At 34.6% G+C, this 18,747-nt stretch overlaps 4 protein-coding genes across 6 annotated transcripts; 2 read left to right on the forward strand and 2 right to left on the reverse strand.

Moving 5' to 3' along the window:
* Positions 1-1,231: 1,231 nt before the first annotated feature.
* LOC125072702 lies at positions 1,232-5,274 on the forward strand. Of its 2 annotated transcripts, XM_047683375.1 has the most exons (7): positions 1,232-1,370; positions 1,657-1,723; positions 2,700-2,851; positions 3,167-3,313; positions 3,469-3,553; positions 3,841-4,040; positions 4,580-5,274. In XM_047683375.1, the coding sequence occupies exons 2-7, from the start codon at positions 1,684-1,686 to the stop codon at positions 4,715-4,717; spliced, it is 762 nt and encodes a 253-aa protein (XP_047539331.1). In that variant the 5' UTR covers positions 1,232-1,370; positions 1,657-1,683; the 3' UTR covers positions 4,718-5,274. The 2 variants fall into 2 exon arrangements, with proteins under 2 accessions (XP_047539331.1, XP_047539332.1); XM_047683376.1 differs by lacking the exon at positions 1,657-1,723.
* Positions 5,275-8,011: 2,737 nt separating this feature from the next.
* Positions 8,012-12,186, forward strand: LOC125072635 (RNA-binding protein 5-A-like). 2 transcript variants are annotated; one of them, XR_007119968.1, is made up of 3 exons: positions 8,013-10,502; positions 10,932-10,989; positions 11,524-12,183. XR_007119968.1 is itself a non-coding variant. In XM_047683278.1 (2 exons), the coding sequence occupies exon 2, from the start codon at positions 8,295-8,297 to the stop codon at positions 10,500-10,502; it is 2,208 nt and encodes a 735-aa protein (XP_047539234.1). In that variant the 5' UTR covers positions 8,012-8,158; positions 8,287-8,294; the 3' UTR covers positions 10,503-12,186. The 2 variants fall into 2 exon arrangements, 1 of the variants encoding a protein (XP_047539234.1); XM_047683278.1 differs by having other exon boundaries at positions 8,012-8,158; positions 8,287-12,186.
* Positions 12,187-12,747: 561 nt separating this feature from the next.
* On the reverse strand, positions 12,748-13,709 carry LOC125072636 (5-hydroxyisourate hydrolase). The gene is made up of 2 exons (XM_047683279.1): positions 13,415-13,709; positions 12,748-12,930 (listed from the first exon to the last, which is right to left on the reverse strand). Exons 1-2 carry the CDS (start codon positions 13,706-13,708, stop codon positions 12,844-12,846), a joined length of 381 nt encoding a protein of 126 aa, XP_047539235.1. The 5' UTR covers position 13,709; the 3' UTR covers positions 12,748-12,843.
* A 1,698-nt stretch (positions 13,710-15,407) lies between these two features.
* Positions 15,408-16,226, reverse strand: LOC125072569. The gene has a single exon (XM_047683199.1). It carries the CDS (start codon positions 16,224-16,226, stop codon positions 15,408-15,410), a length of 819 nt encoding a protein of 272 aa, XP_047539155.1.
* Positions 16,227-18,747: the final 2,521 nt, after the last annotated feature.

Here is an 18,747-nt window from a genome sequence, read left to right on the forward strand (position 1 = left end):
TTTTATTTCGCGCGTCGACTGTGTTCCTTATTACGATGCTTTGGTCGCGTCTTGCTCTGCCTGTGAGTTAGACAGTGACTGTTACATGAGCTCTTGCATGTAGAGGTATCATACGCAGTGCAGTGGGAGAAAGGATTACCGTTTTGGTCAAAAAAGTGTTTTCTTCATCAAACAAAATGTATTGTTTACATATAATTATAGTTTTAGGATTCCCCATCTCCCTAGCTAGCCAGATGTCCAAACCTAAACAGGGTCTCCACATTGTATGTATTTTGACTACTACTACTACTATACTATATTTAGAAGATTCTAATTTCTAACTTTGTTTAATTGTAGTGTATATTATTTATTAATATGCTATCAAAATAATAACAATCAATAGTTTTATAATTTATTACTAGCACAATGCGATACGTCAGTTGGCTTTTTTATAGCGGTTATCTAAAAGAATATAAATATATTAACCATAAGAAGAGTTAAGTTCAATACACCTTTTCTAACTCATTGCGCCAAAGTTAAAATTTTTGCGAAACAGCGCCGTTGACACACTAGGGCAGTTTACGTAGTTTACTATAGATCTATATTTAGAGCAGTTTCGATTAGAAACTGATAGAGATTTTACCCACTTTACGCACCAGACTTTGTCCCAACTGATTTCAGTTTTTTCAGCACTTTTATAATATGTACAGGGAACATTTTTCAGATAAGATAAGACAGTGAAAAATCCCTTTCGAGAGTTAATCAATTTAAATCTGTTGAGAGTTTTTTTTAATCTATCTTAATTTGTAGAATTGCAAAAAGCGATGCCTCAGATAATTAAAATGCCTGCGGATGTGTAAAATATTTAGCCTAAAAGCCGAGTGATATCTTAAAAATATGAGATCATGTATGTATATTGTAAGTGGAGACAGTAAACACACTACACTACTAACAAATGGCTTTTGGATACCATTAATGGCCCATAAAATAGATACCTAGTAATTGTTTTGACATATATAACGGTTTATTTTGCAGCTAATTTTTTAAATATTGGAAAAATGAGATAAAGTGATATTTATTCGAAAAGAGTATTCAAGCAAATATTAAAAATATTTTATTATTCAAATAAAAGTATATAGATTTATTGAGCTAGATTTGCCTGAGTATAGATAATTAAGAAAATAAAGAAATACACGATTGAATCTCACTACCCAGTACCCATTATCCCCGCAACTTTCCTGTTTATTCCCACCCGCGCCCTCGCACCGTGACACTCGCGCAGTGCGATGCGCTCGCCCTAAATCGCTAAATCGGTAACTCGCTCGTGACGTTCATAAACACTACACAACATCATCATAACCTTAAACCGATCCATTATTGGATATTATTTTGTAAGTTCTTCTCAAATTTCGTTTCTATATTTATTCGAAATTAAATTAATTGTTTCAAACTATCTCTCGATGTAAGGTTATGTTCTAGTTTTAAAGTTTTGTTCAAGCTCCGGAAACTGAAAGAGTTAAATGTCGCCTTGTAGTTTTTATTAAAATGTCAAGTTAAAAAAACACTATTAGCTACTAGCTAGTAGGTGATTTGACAAAATAAATCATTTCTGATTTGAGATGGGATATTGTTAAGCGATAGCGAGTGATCCAGTGCATTAATGTCACATTTTTCCAGGTGGGCTTGAACAGTAAACCATTGAAAATGGCGATTAACAATTGGTGGAGAGAACCTGATATGGGAGGTGATAATTTCGTTGTATGTCATAATTACTGCCTACCAATAAAAAAGTATATTTTTATTTGTGTCACAGACGAATTCATTGCATGGTATAAAACCTTTTCACAGAAGTATGTAACTGTTATGTTCTGTTATTTTAGATGTTTAACAAGTATATAGGATATAATCAACAACCCCACAGAACTAACAATATCATTGTAGTTTTTTTTTTCTAAATTATAGTAATATTTATGAAATATTTACAAATACCATATAAATAATCAATTATTTGTTACAAATTCACAAAAGCCTTTGTATTGAATTTAGTAAACAGTGTTATCACTTATGATCAATATAAAAAAGTCTTAAATGCTTAGTTTTAGGCAATAAAAGGGTCGTTCAATGAAAATAGTTTTTACAGTAGTGATGACCCTTCCAACGTATACTATCCTTATAATATACATAAACTTTAAAATTAATTTATGATTATTAATGGCCCCTAGAAACTGAATTAACTTAGTAATTATGTTGATTGGTGTATTAACATAATATAGTGTATATAACAAAATATTAGGCTAAGTCGACAGGCAGTGATAAACAAAATCATGAATTGACTACTTGGTTCATATTATCATTTAGATTTAATATAATTATCACAAAATTTAATACTTTTTCATACTAATTAAATTATTTTGCTTTAGTATATTAAATTTAGTTAGTAATATATATTAACAGTCGGCAGCGGGTGATGTTACTTTTTCTTGCCTTACCTAGTATAATTTTAATTCTGAGCTATAAATATAAATGGCTATGAATATAAAATATGATTAAGAACTAAAAATTAAAATATGTAGCTTAAATATATTTTATTGAAATATAACTTTTGATATAATTTGAATTTTTTATTAATATCTGAGTATAAGATGTGAATATATATTTTTTTATATGTAATAATTAGTCATGAAAGACTAGCATGACAGTGTATGTGTGTTTGTGTACAGGGGAGCGCGAGGGCTGCGCGGCGTCTCGCATGTGGCGCAATGCGTGCGGGACGCTCGTGGCGCCGGCTGCCGACCAGGCTTGGCAGGAGATTGTGGATGCAGCCCCACCGGACTCCGTCTGGCATTCCTTAAGGAATTGTATCGCTTATCAGGTACAATATTTGTTAATTTATTGTTAAATCTATTTTCAATATGAGTTTGAGTAGGGATAGATCAGGTGCAGAACCAAAAGGTTTCATGCTTTCTGAGGACCAGGACCTCTGGATAAAATACCCATATCAGTGATCAACCGGGACAACATCCATTTTAATGAGACATTTATGGGCTTATTGAAACACTTATTAGGTTTTAAATGTTGAAAACAGTATGTTTTGTAGACCTTATCAGACCTTATCGTAGTATTTAAATCAGGCATCAATGTATATACATTATATTATTACAACATAAATATATGTATATGTTCATAGGCAGGGGTTTGGCAAAATCTATTGCTGAAGGGCATCCCGGACGTCATGCAGCCGGCCGCATTCAAACTAGCAATAGTTCTGCGTCATACGCCTTCTGAGCTGACCGTGAAGCTGCTAGCAGACTTGTTGCATCTACATCCGCAGTCTGTAAGTAACAAGTTCTCAATCATTTTTAAAACTTGCACTCATTTAAACCTATTTCTTGAGATAGTAATTTGTGCTGCAGTAGACTTATAGATTTTTACTTAATTTTCTTTTGATCGTCAAACTATTTTACTAATCATTTCAATCATATCTTCCAGCAAGATTTGACGGCATACGTGTTAGCTCTGTTAACTGACGACGAGGCGTGGTGCGGCAGCTGCGGGTCCAGCGCAGGTCTACCCGGTATATAAATTACTTTCACACTATAAACTATTAATTCAGCAAAACAGAATTATATCTTTCTGGTCTGGGTGGATACCACCAGTTGTAGTTGATCTTTTGGAAGTGTGCACACTAACGTAACTCGATGCGTACGAAAAGCCGTCGGTCCCGCGCCCTAACTCCTTCCGGTCGGATTTGCCGTCCCCTCGGATCATGGGAGTGACGGTGTAGGCATCACACTACACCACACCACCGTCTCTCGGCCGGTCGGCTCGACACTACTAAAGGAGTGCGGCGGGCGCTTGCAGTGGCGTGCTCGGCGCCGGGGCTGGCGGGCGCGGGCGGCTGCGCGGCGGGCGGCGCGCCCATGCGCGACCTGCAGCTGTTCGGCGACTGCGAGCTGGCCGTCATGGCGGCGTCGCGCGAGGAGTACGACGCGCACGCCAAGCTCGTGCGCGCCGAGTACGCCAACCTCACGCAGGAGAACTACGTCGAGCTCAGGATCAAGGTCAGCCCGCCCGACGCGTGAGCTAGCTGAACCCGTGGCTTTACCAACTATATCGCACGAACCATCTCCCCCAATTTTGCTCCACGAGGGGGGAAATTAACACATAAATAGTCTGTTCCTATCAAACCATCAACATACCAAATCGCATCTAAATCGGTTCAGCGGTTTTAGCGTTAAGATGTAACAGACAGAGTTACTTTACAAATTATAATATTACTAGGGATTTCAATATTAATGTGTGTGGTTTGTCAATAGCTCTGTTGTTTTATGCTCTATAAATAATTCTTGATTATTATATTCTTATTTATAATCACTCATATCTACTAATTTTCCATCGAAAGTTCCAATAACAACTGACCAACATTGACACAAAAACGACGGTATCATGTCAGTTCGGAATCGAAATTGTTTGTTTATCTTTACTCCTCCTGCCATTGAAATAAGCTACAGATGACTTTGAACAAAGTGAAATTTATATTCGATTTCCAGTGAATTAATTAAAGAACAAAATGTTTACAATATTATTCTTATGATCGTAGATATTAAACCAATTCGTCCAAATCCCCAAACTCTACAACACGTTGGAGTTCGAGAGCTTCGAGGCGGCCGCGAGGGAGAACATCGAGCGAGAGATCTGCACCCTGCGGGAGCACCTGCTCACGGGCCGACACGAATAGCGCCGGCTTTTCACTTATGACTCGGACGATTCGCTCAGTTGAATTGTCGCGTCATAGTGACACCCCGACTGTTCCTGTTTTATTTGGATTTCTATGTGTTAATGAAACAAGAGAATTAGTGACTCGTAACTATAGTTTGTTTTTAGTGCGTAAAGACAGGTCAACCGATAGTTTTATTTTACATTTCTTTTTCGTTACTATTATTAGTTGTGACTCTTGATGTTCTGTAGTAGATAAGGATTTCGTTATTATTAGTTAATGACTTGTATGCCTTACGACAACTTGTTGATGGCTCAACATCAAAATGATTAACACTAGCATCAACAACATCTTAACAAAGTTTTAACGGCCCCAAGTTAAATGATCAGTGAAGTGATTAATTTACAAAAACTATGTCATAATTATTCAGGTGACAAAACATGTTATTTCTGTATAAAAGATCACTTGACAAATTGCAGATATTTATGTTCTTACCTATTTATTCATACAATTTAAATCAATTTGACGACCTCCGTGGTCGAGTAGGGTGTACACACTACGGTTTTCATGGGTACGCCACTCCGAAGTTCCGGGTTCGATTCCCGGCCGAATCGATGTAGTAAAAGTTCATTAGTTTTCTATGTTGTCTTGGGTCTGAGTGTTTGTGGTACCGTTGTTACTTCTGATTTCCCATGACACAAGTGCTTTAGCTACTTACATTGGGATTAGAGTAATGTATGTGATGTTGTCCAATATATAAAAAAAAATTGTTTGTCACATGATATTTTATGAATTGAAAAATGGGATTGCAACTAGTAGTTCAATTTATTATTTATACAACCATTTTGCATAAACATGAATTATTCATATTGTCAGCTCTTTGTAAAATGAAAATTTGTATTTGATCAAAAAATCAAAGAATCAGCTGTAATTAAATGGTATGAATATTATTAGTAGTGCAAACGGGACAAACAATGTTATTCAATTTATTTATGTTGATAATGTTAGATTTTGGTTGAATATTGAAATAGATGATATTTCAGAATACAATGGGGATTAACAATGTAATTGAAAGAATGTAACATTATTGTAGTGATTGCTACTCGCTAGTTGGTAATGTTAAACGTAATAAAGGGCTTTTGATGACTAGAAGGATATAAATAGCAAAAATACTGAAAAAAAAATAACAAAACATAAAACTAGTGTTTGAATTGAGTGTGACGATAGCTCAATTACACCATTGATACCTTCGTACGCTAATATTAAGCATATTTGCATACTTTTAAAAATACATTTATAAATGCTGTGTGCTAATTGTCAGCGAAGCTTGTATTATTAAAAAAATAAATTAAGCCTTAAATGAAAATGAATGAAAATCAAGTATTTAATATTATAAGTGTTGCATTTCATTGTAGTGTTGCTAGCCAATAAAGTAAATATTATCTATGAAATTTTAAACAAGTATCAACTTGTGTTAATAGTTTTAAAATATTATTGTCTTTTAAAATGAATTTTAAAAATGATATTGTTCGACTTTGTCAAGTGAGTTTATCGTGATAGTGTTGCTAGATATTATATTATAAATAGATTTAAATGTTTTAGTGTGTTTTATACATACATTTATGGAATGAATTTTCAACTGTCAGTTAAATTATATATTTGGGATAATATTTTGCACTCAAGCAGCGGTGTATGAGTGCAAAATATTATCCCAATGTTATTTATAGAAAAGATGACATATGTTTATACATTATATTCTTTGATTTTGTGACAGATAATCTTTTTTCAAAACATCAACATTTTTTCTTACAAAAATTAACTGGCCGTTGAGAAAGAGTGTATTTAAGATGGATTTGAGTAATATTTAAACAATTAGTGTCTTTACATATAAATGTTGTTTTGTGTTATTCATTTCTCTCTTTCTTACATCATTTATTTGACATACAAGAGAAGAAGACACATCATTGTTTAAATATCCATCCTCATAACATCATTTAAAGGCGAGCTGGAATAATGTTAAAGAAAGCTATTAGAAATGTAAGTAATTTTTCATTTCTGTATTTACTTGTAGAAATTGAATTGATATGAGCTGTGATTTTTGCTGTCAAGTAATATTTTTATTATGTTACTCTGCTTATATTTAAGTAGAATAGTTATGATAGACAAATAAAATATTCAAAATAAAATGTTACACTTGTACCAACTGTGTTTGTTTTATTAAATTTTGTGTTCTCGTTTTCTTGTATTATTCTTTCTATTATAATATTAAAAATAGATGCGTTTAAGTTGAAGCAAATTTGACTACTAATTTTGACCCCATCGTTACATAGTATAAACCAAAGTCGCTTTAGTCGCACTGTCTGTCCTTGTGTATGCTTAGATCATTAAAATTACACAACATGACAACAGATGTTGATGCGGTTTTTTTAATAGATAGATTGATTGAAGAGGCAGGTTTATATGTATAATACATGCACAATATAGTAGAGAAACACTGATAATATTAGAGGTTTCTAAAGTGATGTAAATAAACATACTTTTGTGCTTACATTGTAAATGCTGGCTGAACCCTATAAGATAGATCAAAATAATGTAGTACAGTATTGTACAACTTAAAAACTCTTTAAAATGTCCGCGATCCGCCAAGAAATAATGGCTTATTATAAGCATTAATCCTTATCCAATAAAGTACCTTAAATATATTGTGCATTAAATATAGATCAATATAGCCCTTTACAGCATGTAATTTAAATGAATATTTTCGAAGATATTACAGATTTAAAACGAAGGGACAAAGGTTTATATTGTCTAATTATTAAAAAACTGTGAACGTTGTAAGGCATTCTGTAGTATATTTAGTTTCAGCAAATCTGTAGGAAGCCGGGGTGGGTCGCTCGTTAAATAAATAAAAAATATTTTTTAGTTTGCTCAATGTTTTTTTCAAAAGTGTTTGTTACTGATTTGTTACTAGTTTTATTAAAAATAAGTATTAATATTTATTACTTATATAGTTCCTAAAGTTTCAACACAATATTTGTTGCGATATCATTTAATGAATTAATCACTATATAAAAAAGAAAAATAACATGCCTATATTCCTAAATTGAATTTTCTACATAAATATATGTTGATAGTATAAATGTACCCTTATCGCTCAAGATTAATATTTTACATTTTATTAATCAATTCATTATTATCGATTTATTATAAGATATTATATCAACTTTTCACAATAAATCCTTACTCCCAAGTACCCATTTTGCAATAGATTTAATTAATTTAGTAATTCCATTACCTTTGGATAGTCTGTTGTCTATGATAAGTGAAAAAATATTAAATATGGCGTTCAGTACATAGTAATGTTCAACTAAATTATATTTTTTGTCTTGATTCATTGACATTAAAAGTATAAGTCTTTTAGGTGCTCTAAGGATTAACTTTTGTACAGGAAAGTTTCAGCAGGTAAAAATACATAACGTAAGGAAAAGGTTTTCGTCGTTGTACTCGTAGGGCTCACCGATGATTGAAACTTGGGATCAACGTCAAAGGGTTTGTGAGTACGTTTGTTTCATTATGTGTGATGTTCACAGGCATTGCGATGTCGTGGAGAGGTCGAGACGAGCGTACATCCCGCTGGGGTGAGAACAGGCCCCGGTCTCCTGTGTGGGAGAACCGTCGCAGCGCTAGTCCCGACAGAAGTAGGCCGTTATCACCGAGGGATCGGCAAAGAGATCGACGCGAACGTCACGAAAGATACGATCGTGATCGGGAACGTCGCGATCGCGACCGTGATCGTGATATGGATCGTTATAATCGCCGCGATCGCTACGACAAAACGCGTGACCGTGAGCGTGATAGGCGCCGATCACCTCGTCGCTACGATGATAAAGATGTTCCTAATGCACCTTCACCCCCCACTATCAGTGGTGATTTTGAAAAATGCACCGAATCCCTGTCCAGCAGCCGCTCCGGTAGTCGCGAGCGCCAAGATAATTTAGAAGGCTTTGATGGTAAATATGACAGAGATAAGCACGACGATCAAGCAGCAAATGCTTCCCCAGGGGATTGGTTTTGTAAGTGTGGCTCGTATAACTTTAAAAGACGACAAGTATGTTACAGACGTAACTGCCAGGGAAAGAGATCAGAAGGAGTCGTATATGGAGGTGATTCAGAAAGAGGTAGTGCTTCTGAGTCAAATTCTGGAATAACAAAGAGATTGTTATTTAGGAGACTAGATGCCCTTACAACTGAGGAGAAAATATTAGAAGCTATAAAAGACTGGTGTTCCAAAACAGTTTTAGATTCCATTGCTGGTATAACTATTGGACGAGAAACCTTAACTGGTGCATCAAAGTGCCTTGCGTACATTAATTTCAATTCAATAGCTGATTCAACGGCAGCATATTCTGAACTAGTGTCTTTAGATCCCCCTTTGAAAATTGATGGTAGAGAAGTACTCATAACTTTTTATAATGAACCACAAAAAGTACAAAAGCCAGTTAATTGTAATTCAGAATACTCGAATTATTATGGACAAATGGGTAGTTTTAACTCTACACAAGCAATGTCTGAAGCTGACAGAGTAAATGCAGCTGCAGCAGTTGCTCAGTCTGCTATCTCAGCTGCTCAAGCCAGACAGATGGCTTGGACTCCAGTATCTGTGCCAGTATTTGTTGCCTCCTCTGCCCAAGCTGCTCCTGTTGCTAACATTCCCACCGGTGATGGTAAAACTATATACAGTGCCCCAGATGTCAGAACTTTCATGTATGATGAGACATCTGGCTATTATTATGATCCAGCAACAGGGTTATATTACGATGGCAACACTCAATACTTTTTTAATAGTCAGACCAATCAATACATGTATTGGGACTCTACTAGCTCTACATATATTGTTGCTTCACAGAACTCAACAAATTCAGACCAGCCTAAATTACAAAATCCTCCACAACCAAATGCAGACAATACCATCACAAAAGAGCCTGAGGAAAAGAAAAAGAAAGATAAAGAAGATAAAGTAAAGGTTGCTAAAAAAATAGCCAAAGACATGGAGAGGTGGGCTCGTACTTTAAATCAGAAGAAAGAGAACGCTAAAAGTAATATAGTCATGGAACAACCGCTCGATACCGGAGCTAGCAAAGGTTCTGCCGATATAGGTTTTTCAGTGCTGGGAGCTGGACCCTCTCCCTCACTTACACATGTCAGGGAACTGTCTCCTCCTCCTATCTCCACTGATGATTTCCTTTTGAAAAAGTCTGAAATAAACATGTTTGATAGTGATGAAGGCATAATAGATTGGTCAAAACTCACTTGCTTGATTTGTAAAAGAAAGTTTCCCTCAACTGAAGTATTGACAAAGCATAAAACATTATCAGACCTTCATAAGCAAAACCTGGCAGATTTTAGGAAAAAGAGTGAGTTGATGCCTCAGACTAATGGATACCGAGACAGGGCAGCAGAGAGGCGAATGAAATTTGGGGAAGATGACCCACCACCGATCAGAAAACGGTATGAGCCACCAGAGGTCCATGCACCTGTAGTGTCACATCCACCACCATCAGTTGTAGATACTATAGGGGGCAAAATGTTACAAAAGATGGGTTGGTCTGAGGGTCGTGGACTTGGGAAAGAGGAGCAAGGCAGGATAGCCCCTATCGAAGCAGAACAAAGACCAAGCTTGGCTGGACTGGGACAGAAAAGGGGCATATACACTCCTACACCTGGACTTACATACCGAGACACGGTAAAGAAGCTCATGATAGCTAGATACAAAGAGGTGGTGGGACAAGAAGAAGGAAATAAATAGGTGGGTTTATTTTTAATTTTTCCTACTAATAGGGTTTTGTTGCAGGTTCACTGGCTTGAGGTCAGTATTTTTATTATAAAGCAGTTTTGTTGAAAAATATACTTACTTTCATTTTTAATATTTGTTTTAAAATATATTACAAGAACTCTTGCACAGGCAACCTTGGTACTAAAACAATTATATATAATGTTATAATTAAACCAACGTTTTTAAATACTTTTTGGTCATTAATTTGTTATGATATATTTCTAAGATAATACACAAGAAAAATGTTATGTATATCGAGGAAGAACTACTCTAAATTTTAACTGCGACACTTTCTGGACATAAAACGCCTAGAAGTGGCTTTATGGGTAAATTGGTTTTGGTCGGTCATTGCGGCGAATACACGCACTGTCTAATCGTTTGATTCTGTGTTCACTACACTAGATGTGGCGCCGCAAAGCTTCAAAGGGCCAGCGCTAAAGATATGCCCGGCTAACATCTGGTGAGTTTTATACGAAGATGTCATTTACTATTATTATATTTACCTAAACTTTCCCTACAGGTGTAACAGAGGTAAATATTAATGGAGAAATTGTGAGCATCGGTGGAATTAATACTCATATGTTTTTTACAGCATTTTCATAATTTCTTTACAGAATATGCTACATGTCTCATTACAAGATTGTTTTATTTGACATAATATAAATATATTTGTTGTAAATACTGAAACTTGTAATCAGACTTGTAGCGTGTACAAATGCACTCAATGTGGTTGTAGACTTTCATCAAAGATAACGTTCTATTTTGAACATTGCAAAATTATTCCAATAAGTTGAAGTGTAGCGCACAATTTAGTTCATCCAGCGAAAACAGCAGCTTCGGACATTGTACGGACTATTTGAGACTTAGTTGGACATTATTGCCATAGAACAAACTGTGATACGTCCTGTGATATTTTGTGTGTGACATTACGAAGAAACGGTGATTGTGAACTTGGCGTACAGCTTACTGACGAATGTGACCATTTATATTACAGAACCGGCCGGCGGCGAGTCTGCGTGCCAATCAAAGTTCAATTGTTTTAATATGAATTATCAATGAGCGATAACAAATTTTTGTAGCATATGATTTTTCAAAATACAATGTTAGGTGTATTTGTAAAACGTATTTATAACTTTAGTGAGTCGTAGTGCATCTCAGTGTTTCAATAGACAACCATTGCGAGCGTTCAAATAAAAAATAATTTAAAATGTATAAGTTTTTGTTTATGAATTTATTACGCACATAAACAGTTTTTAATTTTATTTTAAAACAGTGTTTCCGTTGATGATTTTGATGTCATTTAATTTTTCTTTATAGTTTCTTGGTTATAAGAACAAAATTATATTTTATTTTACTTAATAATTACTTAATATATAAAAATATTCGTCGCTTATGAGGCGGTGGCGTGACTTTTCATCTAAGAATAAAATATTATTTTATTTCATAATGCATTTAAATATATTAGAAATATTTAAATAAATGCCTTCTGTAGGTCAGTGTGTATAAACTTTAAATAGAAGAGATTTATTTAATTTTAGCTTTTTACAAGTTAGGTGTATACGAAATAGGAATTAGGTTTTATGTAAATATAGATCTTTAGAATATTTCGATATAGATAATTAGAATTATATCATTTGTACTATCACCTTAATAAAACTGTTAATTGTTTATTTCGTCTTTTATTTATAATTTGAAGGTTACCAACAGGCTGTACCAATTATTCGATCCAAGTAAAGTAAAGCCGATATTTTTGTATGCTTCCATTAAACTTGACAGATTTTGTTAATTTAGAATAGGCGTACTGATGCGCCACCTGGTCGCCCGAGCACTAGGACATTGACACTGAAAGGGATTTCTGATTTGCGCACACTTGTTTGGTGACATTAATATTGTAATTTGTTGAAACGGCCGCAGCTGTAACAAGACTAACTTTATATCAGCTTTATCTGCTCGATATAAAATTAAAATATTTGACGACTATTCGTTTCAGAGCATGAATTCTTACTTTTTTTCTGAACTTTAATAACTATGCAGGTTGAGGTGTAAATTAAAAAAACAGTATGTCATTTTGAAAATATCAAACTTTCCTCATGGAGCCTTGCATAAGCTCAAAGAGTATGACTGCAAGTAGCAATTGGCAAGAAAGATCTCTCCTCCATTACCCTGAACTTGCGTACGTATGATGTCTTAGCATTCATCACTTATTTGAAAAAAGTAATGTCTTGTAAAAATAGTATATTTTATTCAGTTATATTTACTTGATAAACATAATCTTAAATGCAGTATAAAATAATGGTATCGTAACATTAAATTTTTAGCTTCCTCTGTAGGTGGAGTAGCCGTACGGGCTGAGCAGTAACGGGACGTGGTAGTGTTCGTCTTCCTTCGTTTTAAAGACAATCTGAAATTAATAATAATTCTTCGTTAGATAATTTAGATACATTTAAAATTTATTCATACAATTAAAATTTTCATTCCTTCGTTGAAAGTTATTTTTTTTATTTAGGTAATTGTTTCCAGTTTCAGTTAATGTAATATATTTATATTAAAATTAATATGATGTAGGTACCTACTATGGGATCGTATCCTTAAGAAACCTGTGCAGAAAGATCCACAACAGCATATAATTATAAAATTCGCAGTAACTATCTAGGTACCTATATATTTTAAAATAAAAAGCAGGTACGTAAAAATTGTTTTCAATTTCCAATTTGAACTAATAGCTTAGAAATGTTACAAGATATCTTTTTGAATATCCTAATCGTTATTTGCTAAGCCGATAAATGGATACGTAAAATGTTCGTTATATCGATGGTAGGTTTAATTTATCTACTGATTTTTTAATTAAATTGCAACGTAAAGAAACACGTTCGGCGTGTACTTACCTCCACGTACGGGTACAAAGTTTCCTGATTGCTTCTCGTGTAATGGTCCTCGACGTTGAATTTCAGTTTGTACGTTCCTTCAGCCATAGATTCCTTTGAAAACGGAAACTGTATCCTTCCATCGCTAGATGTCACTGTATTGTGCCATAACGTCCAGCCGTTGTCTTTCTTCTTGTATAATTCAACGAACATTCCCACAGCCGGCCGGCCTGTGGATATATCTAGTACATGAGTAGACAGTACGGGCCGAGACATTGTCACAGTGTACGTATTTTCACAACTCGAATGTGACATCAGAGAGATATGGAAGTTCAGAGGTCGAGCGACACTGTCGCCGCGTTAAGTTGCGTCTGCACTGTTTATTAACTATACGCTATATTAACTCGTGTTCACAATGGCATATCAGGTAGGCTAAGTGAAAACATTTATTAATTGAGTTTTTAGCAGCAAACGAGAGTGCATTTGTACTAATTACTTCTATAATTAGCAAGAAAAACACATCACCAATTGTTTTTTTTTTGTCAACAAAATTAAGTAAATAACAGCATAAAATTTTATTGGAAAATAGTTCATTTTTAACAATACATTTTTAATAATAATAATATTAATGTTTATGACACTTTATTAAAAATTAAAGGTATAAAGTGTGTGTTTATTAAAATGATGAAAATCTTTCAATCTTCTTAATTCACCGCAGATCCGTCTGAACCGATGAATGAGTAATAGTAACCGTATCTAACATTTTCATTCATTCATTAAAGCTTATTAGCCTCAAAATATACCCACTTATAAAGTTATTTATTGATACGTTCCGATCTTTGGTTCCCTGTAGTCGAGCCACTGAGTAATCTCAGCTTAATATTAAATAAAAACATAATTATATTACCTTGTAATATCACTAATGTGCTTACAGCCTTACTAACTAGTATTGCGGCTTCGAGTGATAGCACTATCGCATGAGAATATTTATAAATACTCATTTGCTGCTGTCATTTTTAAATAATTGTAGTTTTATCGACATAAATAAAATTTGTTTTAATAATTTTATCTGTTAAATAAAACTTGCACACCATTTGAGAAGTCAACTAGAGTTTCGCTCTAATGTCGCAGCGATGCTGATAAGTGATATCACTGTGCGAACAGTTCACACCGATACAATACGCACAAACCAGTAAATATTATTATTTATTTACTTAGTACGTACTTTGTTAAGGACCGGTTATAATTAACAATGCAGAAAAACGTACAACAAATTATTTGTTTTTACACGCTAATGAATCAAACTCTTTATCGTAACTCGTGTTACAGCCGTTTACAGTTTATACATCATTCGGATGAATGATAATTTAATCGTATTCAATTAATGGGATTTAATTGTAACCAGTGGGTCTCCCGGGAAACTTCGCCTTTATTCAAAAGATTTTTAGGTCACTCTACATCTACATTTGGCGCCAAAATGTTGAAACCTTTTTAAAGGATATTTTCAATATCACATAGTATACATTAGTTCAGTTAGAATGTTTACGTTTTTTTTGTGTTATAGGTACAGCTGTAGTACCGCTCTCTAACAGGCCAGTAACTTATCGGCTCTCTAAAATTAATTCTTTGTTAAATCGTAACAATAGAATCCTCATTAATTTTCTGCACATCTACGGCTGGAGCTCTTTAAAACTACAACCCATTTTTTATATTGCCATCGTCCCATAATAACTGGGACAAAAATGGGCTTACGCTATTATTAATATACAAGAAGAATGTCACGTGTAATAGGAAAAAATACGTATTGAGTTTCGTACCGGTTATTCCCGGTTCGGTATACCGTATATGGATTGTGGAGGAATATATAACTAGGTATAGATATTTCGCTTATGATTTTTCAGTGTGGACACGAACTTTGACAAACAGTGTCTTCAAGTGTTCGCATATCATAGGACTAAGGTACTAAATAGGTTATGAATTAAAAACAATTGCTCTTAAATTTTTATTAAAATATTTATTCAGCAACCGACCTTGTATCTAAGTTTTTTCTAATATAATTATTTTTAATGTAGACGTCTGGGTGGAGAACGTCTTTCCGCGTGTCAACATTTCCGTCTACGATCACGTTCGGTCCTGTTTTCATAAATCCATGAAACCCGTCATCTTGTCCGAACATGTTGACACTAGGCTCGCCGTGTTTCATGTAGTCTATTCTCCAAACGGGCGGATCGACGGGTTCCATCTTATACGAGAAGTGTTGGTGCTTCCTCGTCTGGGTCATGTCCGGTATTTCAACAGACATTGATAGCTTTTCCTCTGAATTTTCACCGAAGTCCTCCTTAATATTCCTGTTCGTCTTATCCCTGTATTTTACTTTGTGCGGGTAAAACTTACGGAGTTTCTTTCTGTTGTATACCGCTGTGTGCGTTTTGGTCTTGATTTTCTTTCTTTTCTCGCGCGTGTCTTTTCTATAATCTTTTTTAACGAAGTAAACTTTATCCTGAGCCGGTTGGCTCGACAAATCGTTATTTACGATGGGAAAAAGGGTCAGATATCCGGGAAAGGGCGTCGTCTTTTCAAAAGAAAGTTTCTTGTAGTTTATTTGCTGTATGGATTTTTCTATTAATTTTTTGAGCGCCTTGTCTTGCAGGATCATGTTGCACGGTATCGTCGGGAAGTTTTTACACAAAACGTTTTGCATTTTACTTAAAATAAGCTGACTTTCTTCCTTCTCGTCGGAGAAGTCGTTGTCTTTGCGAAAGTTCGAAACCATTTTTGTCATAAGTGCATTGTTTCTCAATATCTTGGCCTGGTTCGTTGTTAAGAATATCATTGTAGTCATAAATAATACTTGCAAGTAATACCCCATCGTTTGAGTGGAATCTGAAATTAATATAGTTATTGACTGAAATTATTATATTCTAATGATATCTTAATACACTTTTCAGGCGAATCACAGGTAAAGTATCAACCTCAATTTACAGACTGCATGTGCTAGCTTTTGCAGCTGGGAAAACGCTGTCTCTTTATTGAGAAGGCTTGAAGATTTCAACCATGAAGCTCTTATGCAGGTCGGATTACACGTGCCAGAATTTTAACTGAATTACCGTTTCCTTACGATGTTAACCTTCACTGCCGAGCATGCAATGATTTATAAACAAAAATTTAGCGTTCAATTGCGCTCACCCGCAGCCTTCGGTTAAGAATCATTATTGTAACTATTGAGTCATCTCGGTTAGGCCATTTTAGATACTATATATTTAGAAGGATCTAAAACAAACCAGAAGTTTGTTAAATTTAAGGATTGGAGAAATAAGAGGTACTAATAATTATATCTTACTATTGTCTAGTGTAGTTTATTGAATAATAAATTTACCAATATTGTACTTACAAGTAATTTAAGAGTCTTACGAGCCTGAACAATTGTTGCTTAAATGTAATCGTGCTGAAAACTTCGAGATCAATTCGAATACTGTTAAACTTACTGGTATTACACTAAACTGTTACGAAGGAAGTTTGTGTTATCGTAAACGGGGTAACAGTCAACACAGGTGTATGTTTATAAGCATTTTTGTCGTTATCATTAGTTTGGTCACGTGACAACAGGGTACGGTAAAGTAACAAGAAAACGTGACGACGGATAAAATTTGACCGACGAACGAAAGGTAGAAATGCAGGTTATGTTAGATGATGGAATGTAAATTAAATTCCCTTGGGCAATTTCAACATCTTATTTTTTAATTAAAAAATTAGGTAGGTAAATAGACAGTTAAAAATAGTTGTAGGTAGGCGGACTGGAAAATGGATCATCTGATGGTAAGTGGTCAACACCACCCATATACATTGCCTTGAGAAATATGAGCAATCGAAATCAAAACATTCTTTATTTAAGTAGGCTCATGAAAGCACTTTTGAATCGTCACACTACAGGGTTGAATTCAATGTAAATCTACGACCAGTTCGGAAAGTAGATTCTACGGATTAGAACGGGCAAGAAACTCAGTAGTTACTCTTTTTCACCATTTTAATTACCTATAGAGTATCTCTTACACCGTCAACGGCCAAACTTGGAAACTAAGATGTTATGTTTTTAATGCATGTAGTTGCACTGGCTCAATCACACTCCAAACCTTTCGGGCTTGCATAAAGCCCTACCATCAAGTGGCCGTTGCTAGACATGAGAAGGCTTGGAACTTATTGCCTCACGTTGCTCTAGTGATAAATGGTGCATGGTAGAATATTGTCACACGCATACAGATTTCTACACCATATTTTCCTACACCGCCGATACCAAGATTAATTACTTATAAACAAATTAAGCATAGAAAATCACAAATGAAAATCAGTAAGGTTTTTTTTGGGTACGAACCCACAGTCTTCGGTACCAGTCACTGCGAATCTTGGTTGACTTGGTGGTAGGGTTTTGTGCAAGCCCGTCGGGGTAGGAATCACCCACTCATCATATTCTGCCGCTAGGCAGTAGGTATACTTAGTATTTTTCCAGTTTGGAGAGTGTGTGAGGCAGTAATTACGAGCATAGCATCTTAGTTCCCAAGGTTGGTGATGATCTGAATTGGTTAAATTAGTCAACGGTGACCACTTACCATCGTGTGCTCACGTGTACGTCGGCCTACCTTTATCATAAAAAAGCTCTTGAAATATCTTAGTAGAGGCTTCAGTCCAGCAGTAGAATATTAACCTATTATTACAAACAATTTAAAAAACTATTAAAAATATGTAACTCTTACACAGTTCATGGTATATAATGTTGCTTGTAAACATATAATATCAAGCGCCATCTAGTATATATGATAAGTAAGTAATAGTTCGAAGTTGACAGCGGATTAGAACGTTTTTGATGACGTTGCTAGTGACATCTATTGGTGACTAGCAACGATATGAGATATTTGTTATCTTAAGCTATGTGACAAGAGATGGCGCTTATTTTAATTCTTGTTCTGGATAGATAGTAATTTTATTTGTAAATTTTTAATTTTTTTTATTTATATTGTTTGTATTTTCATAATTTCCAAATGTAAAATAGAATTTAAAATAATGTATGACAAGGACATAGCGTTCAAAGATGATAATTAGTTTAAGTAATTAACAAAATTATAACGTAGTAAATATGCTAATTACCTACTAAAAGTATAATTGTCGTTTCGTTGTGTTTCATTCAAATACCTACTGGTACTAATCTAATAAAAAACAGATCTTGCGCACTGATATTTTTAAATTAATCAGGAATTTAATTTGAAAAATACTATATATACTTAGTTTATGTAAATGTATGAAGTGCCGCTGATAGATTAGAAATGGAGCGTGACTAAAAGTGTTTCGGCACTTGATACATG

Source organism: Vanessa atalanta, chromosome 22, assembly GCF_905147765.1.
Source record: "Vanessa atalanta chromosome 22, ilVanAtal1.2, whole genome shotgun sequence".
NCBI classification, from domain to species: Eukaryota; Metazoa; Arthropoda; class Insecta; order Lepidoptera; family Nymphalidae; genus Vanessa; species Vanessa atalanta.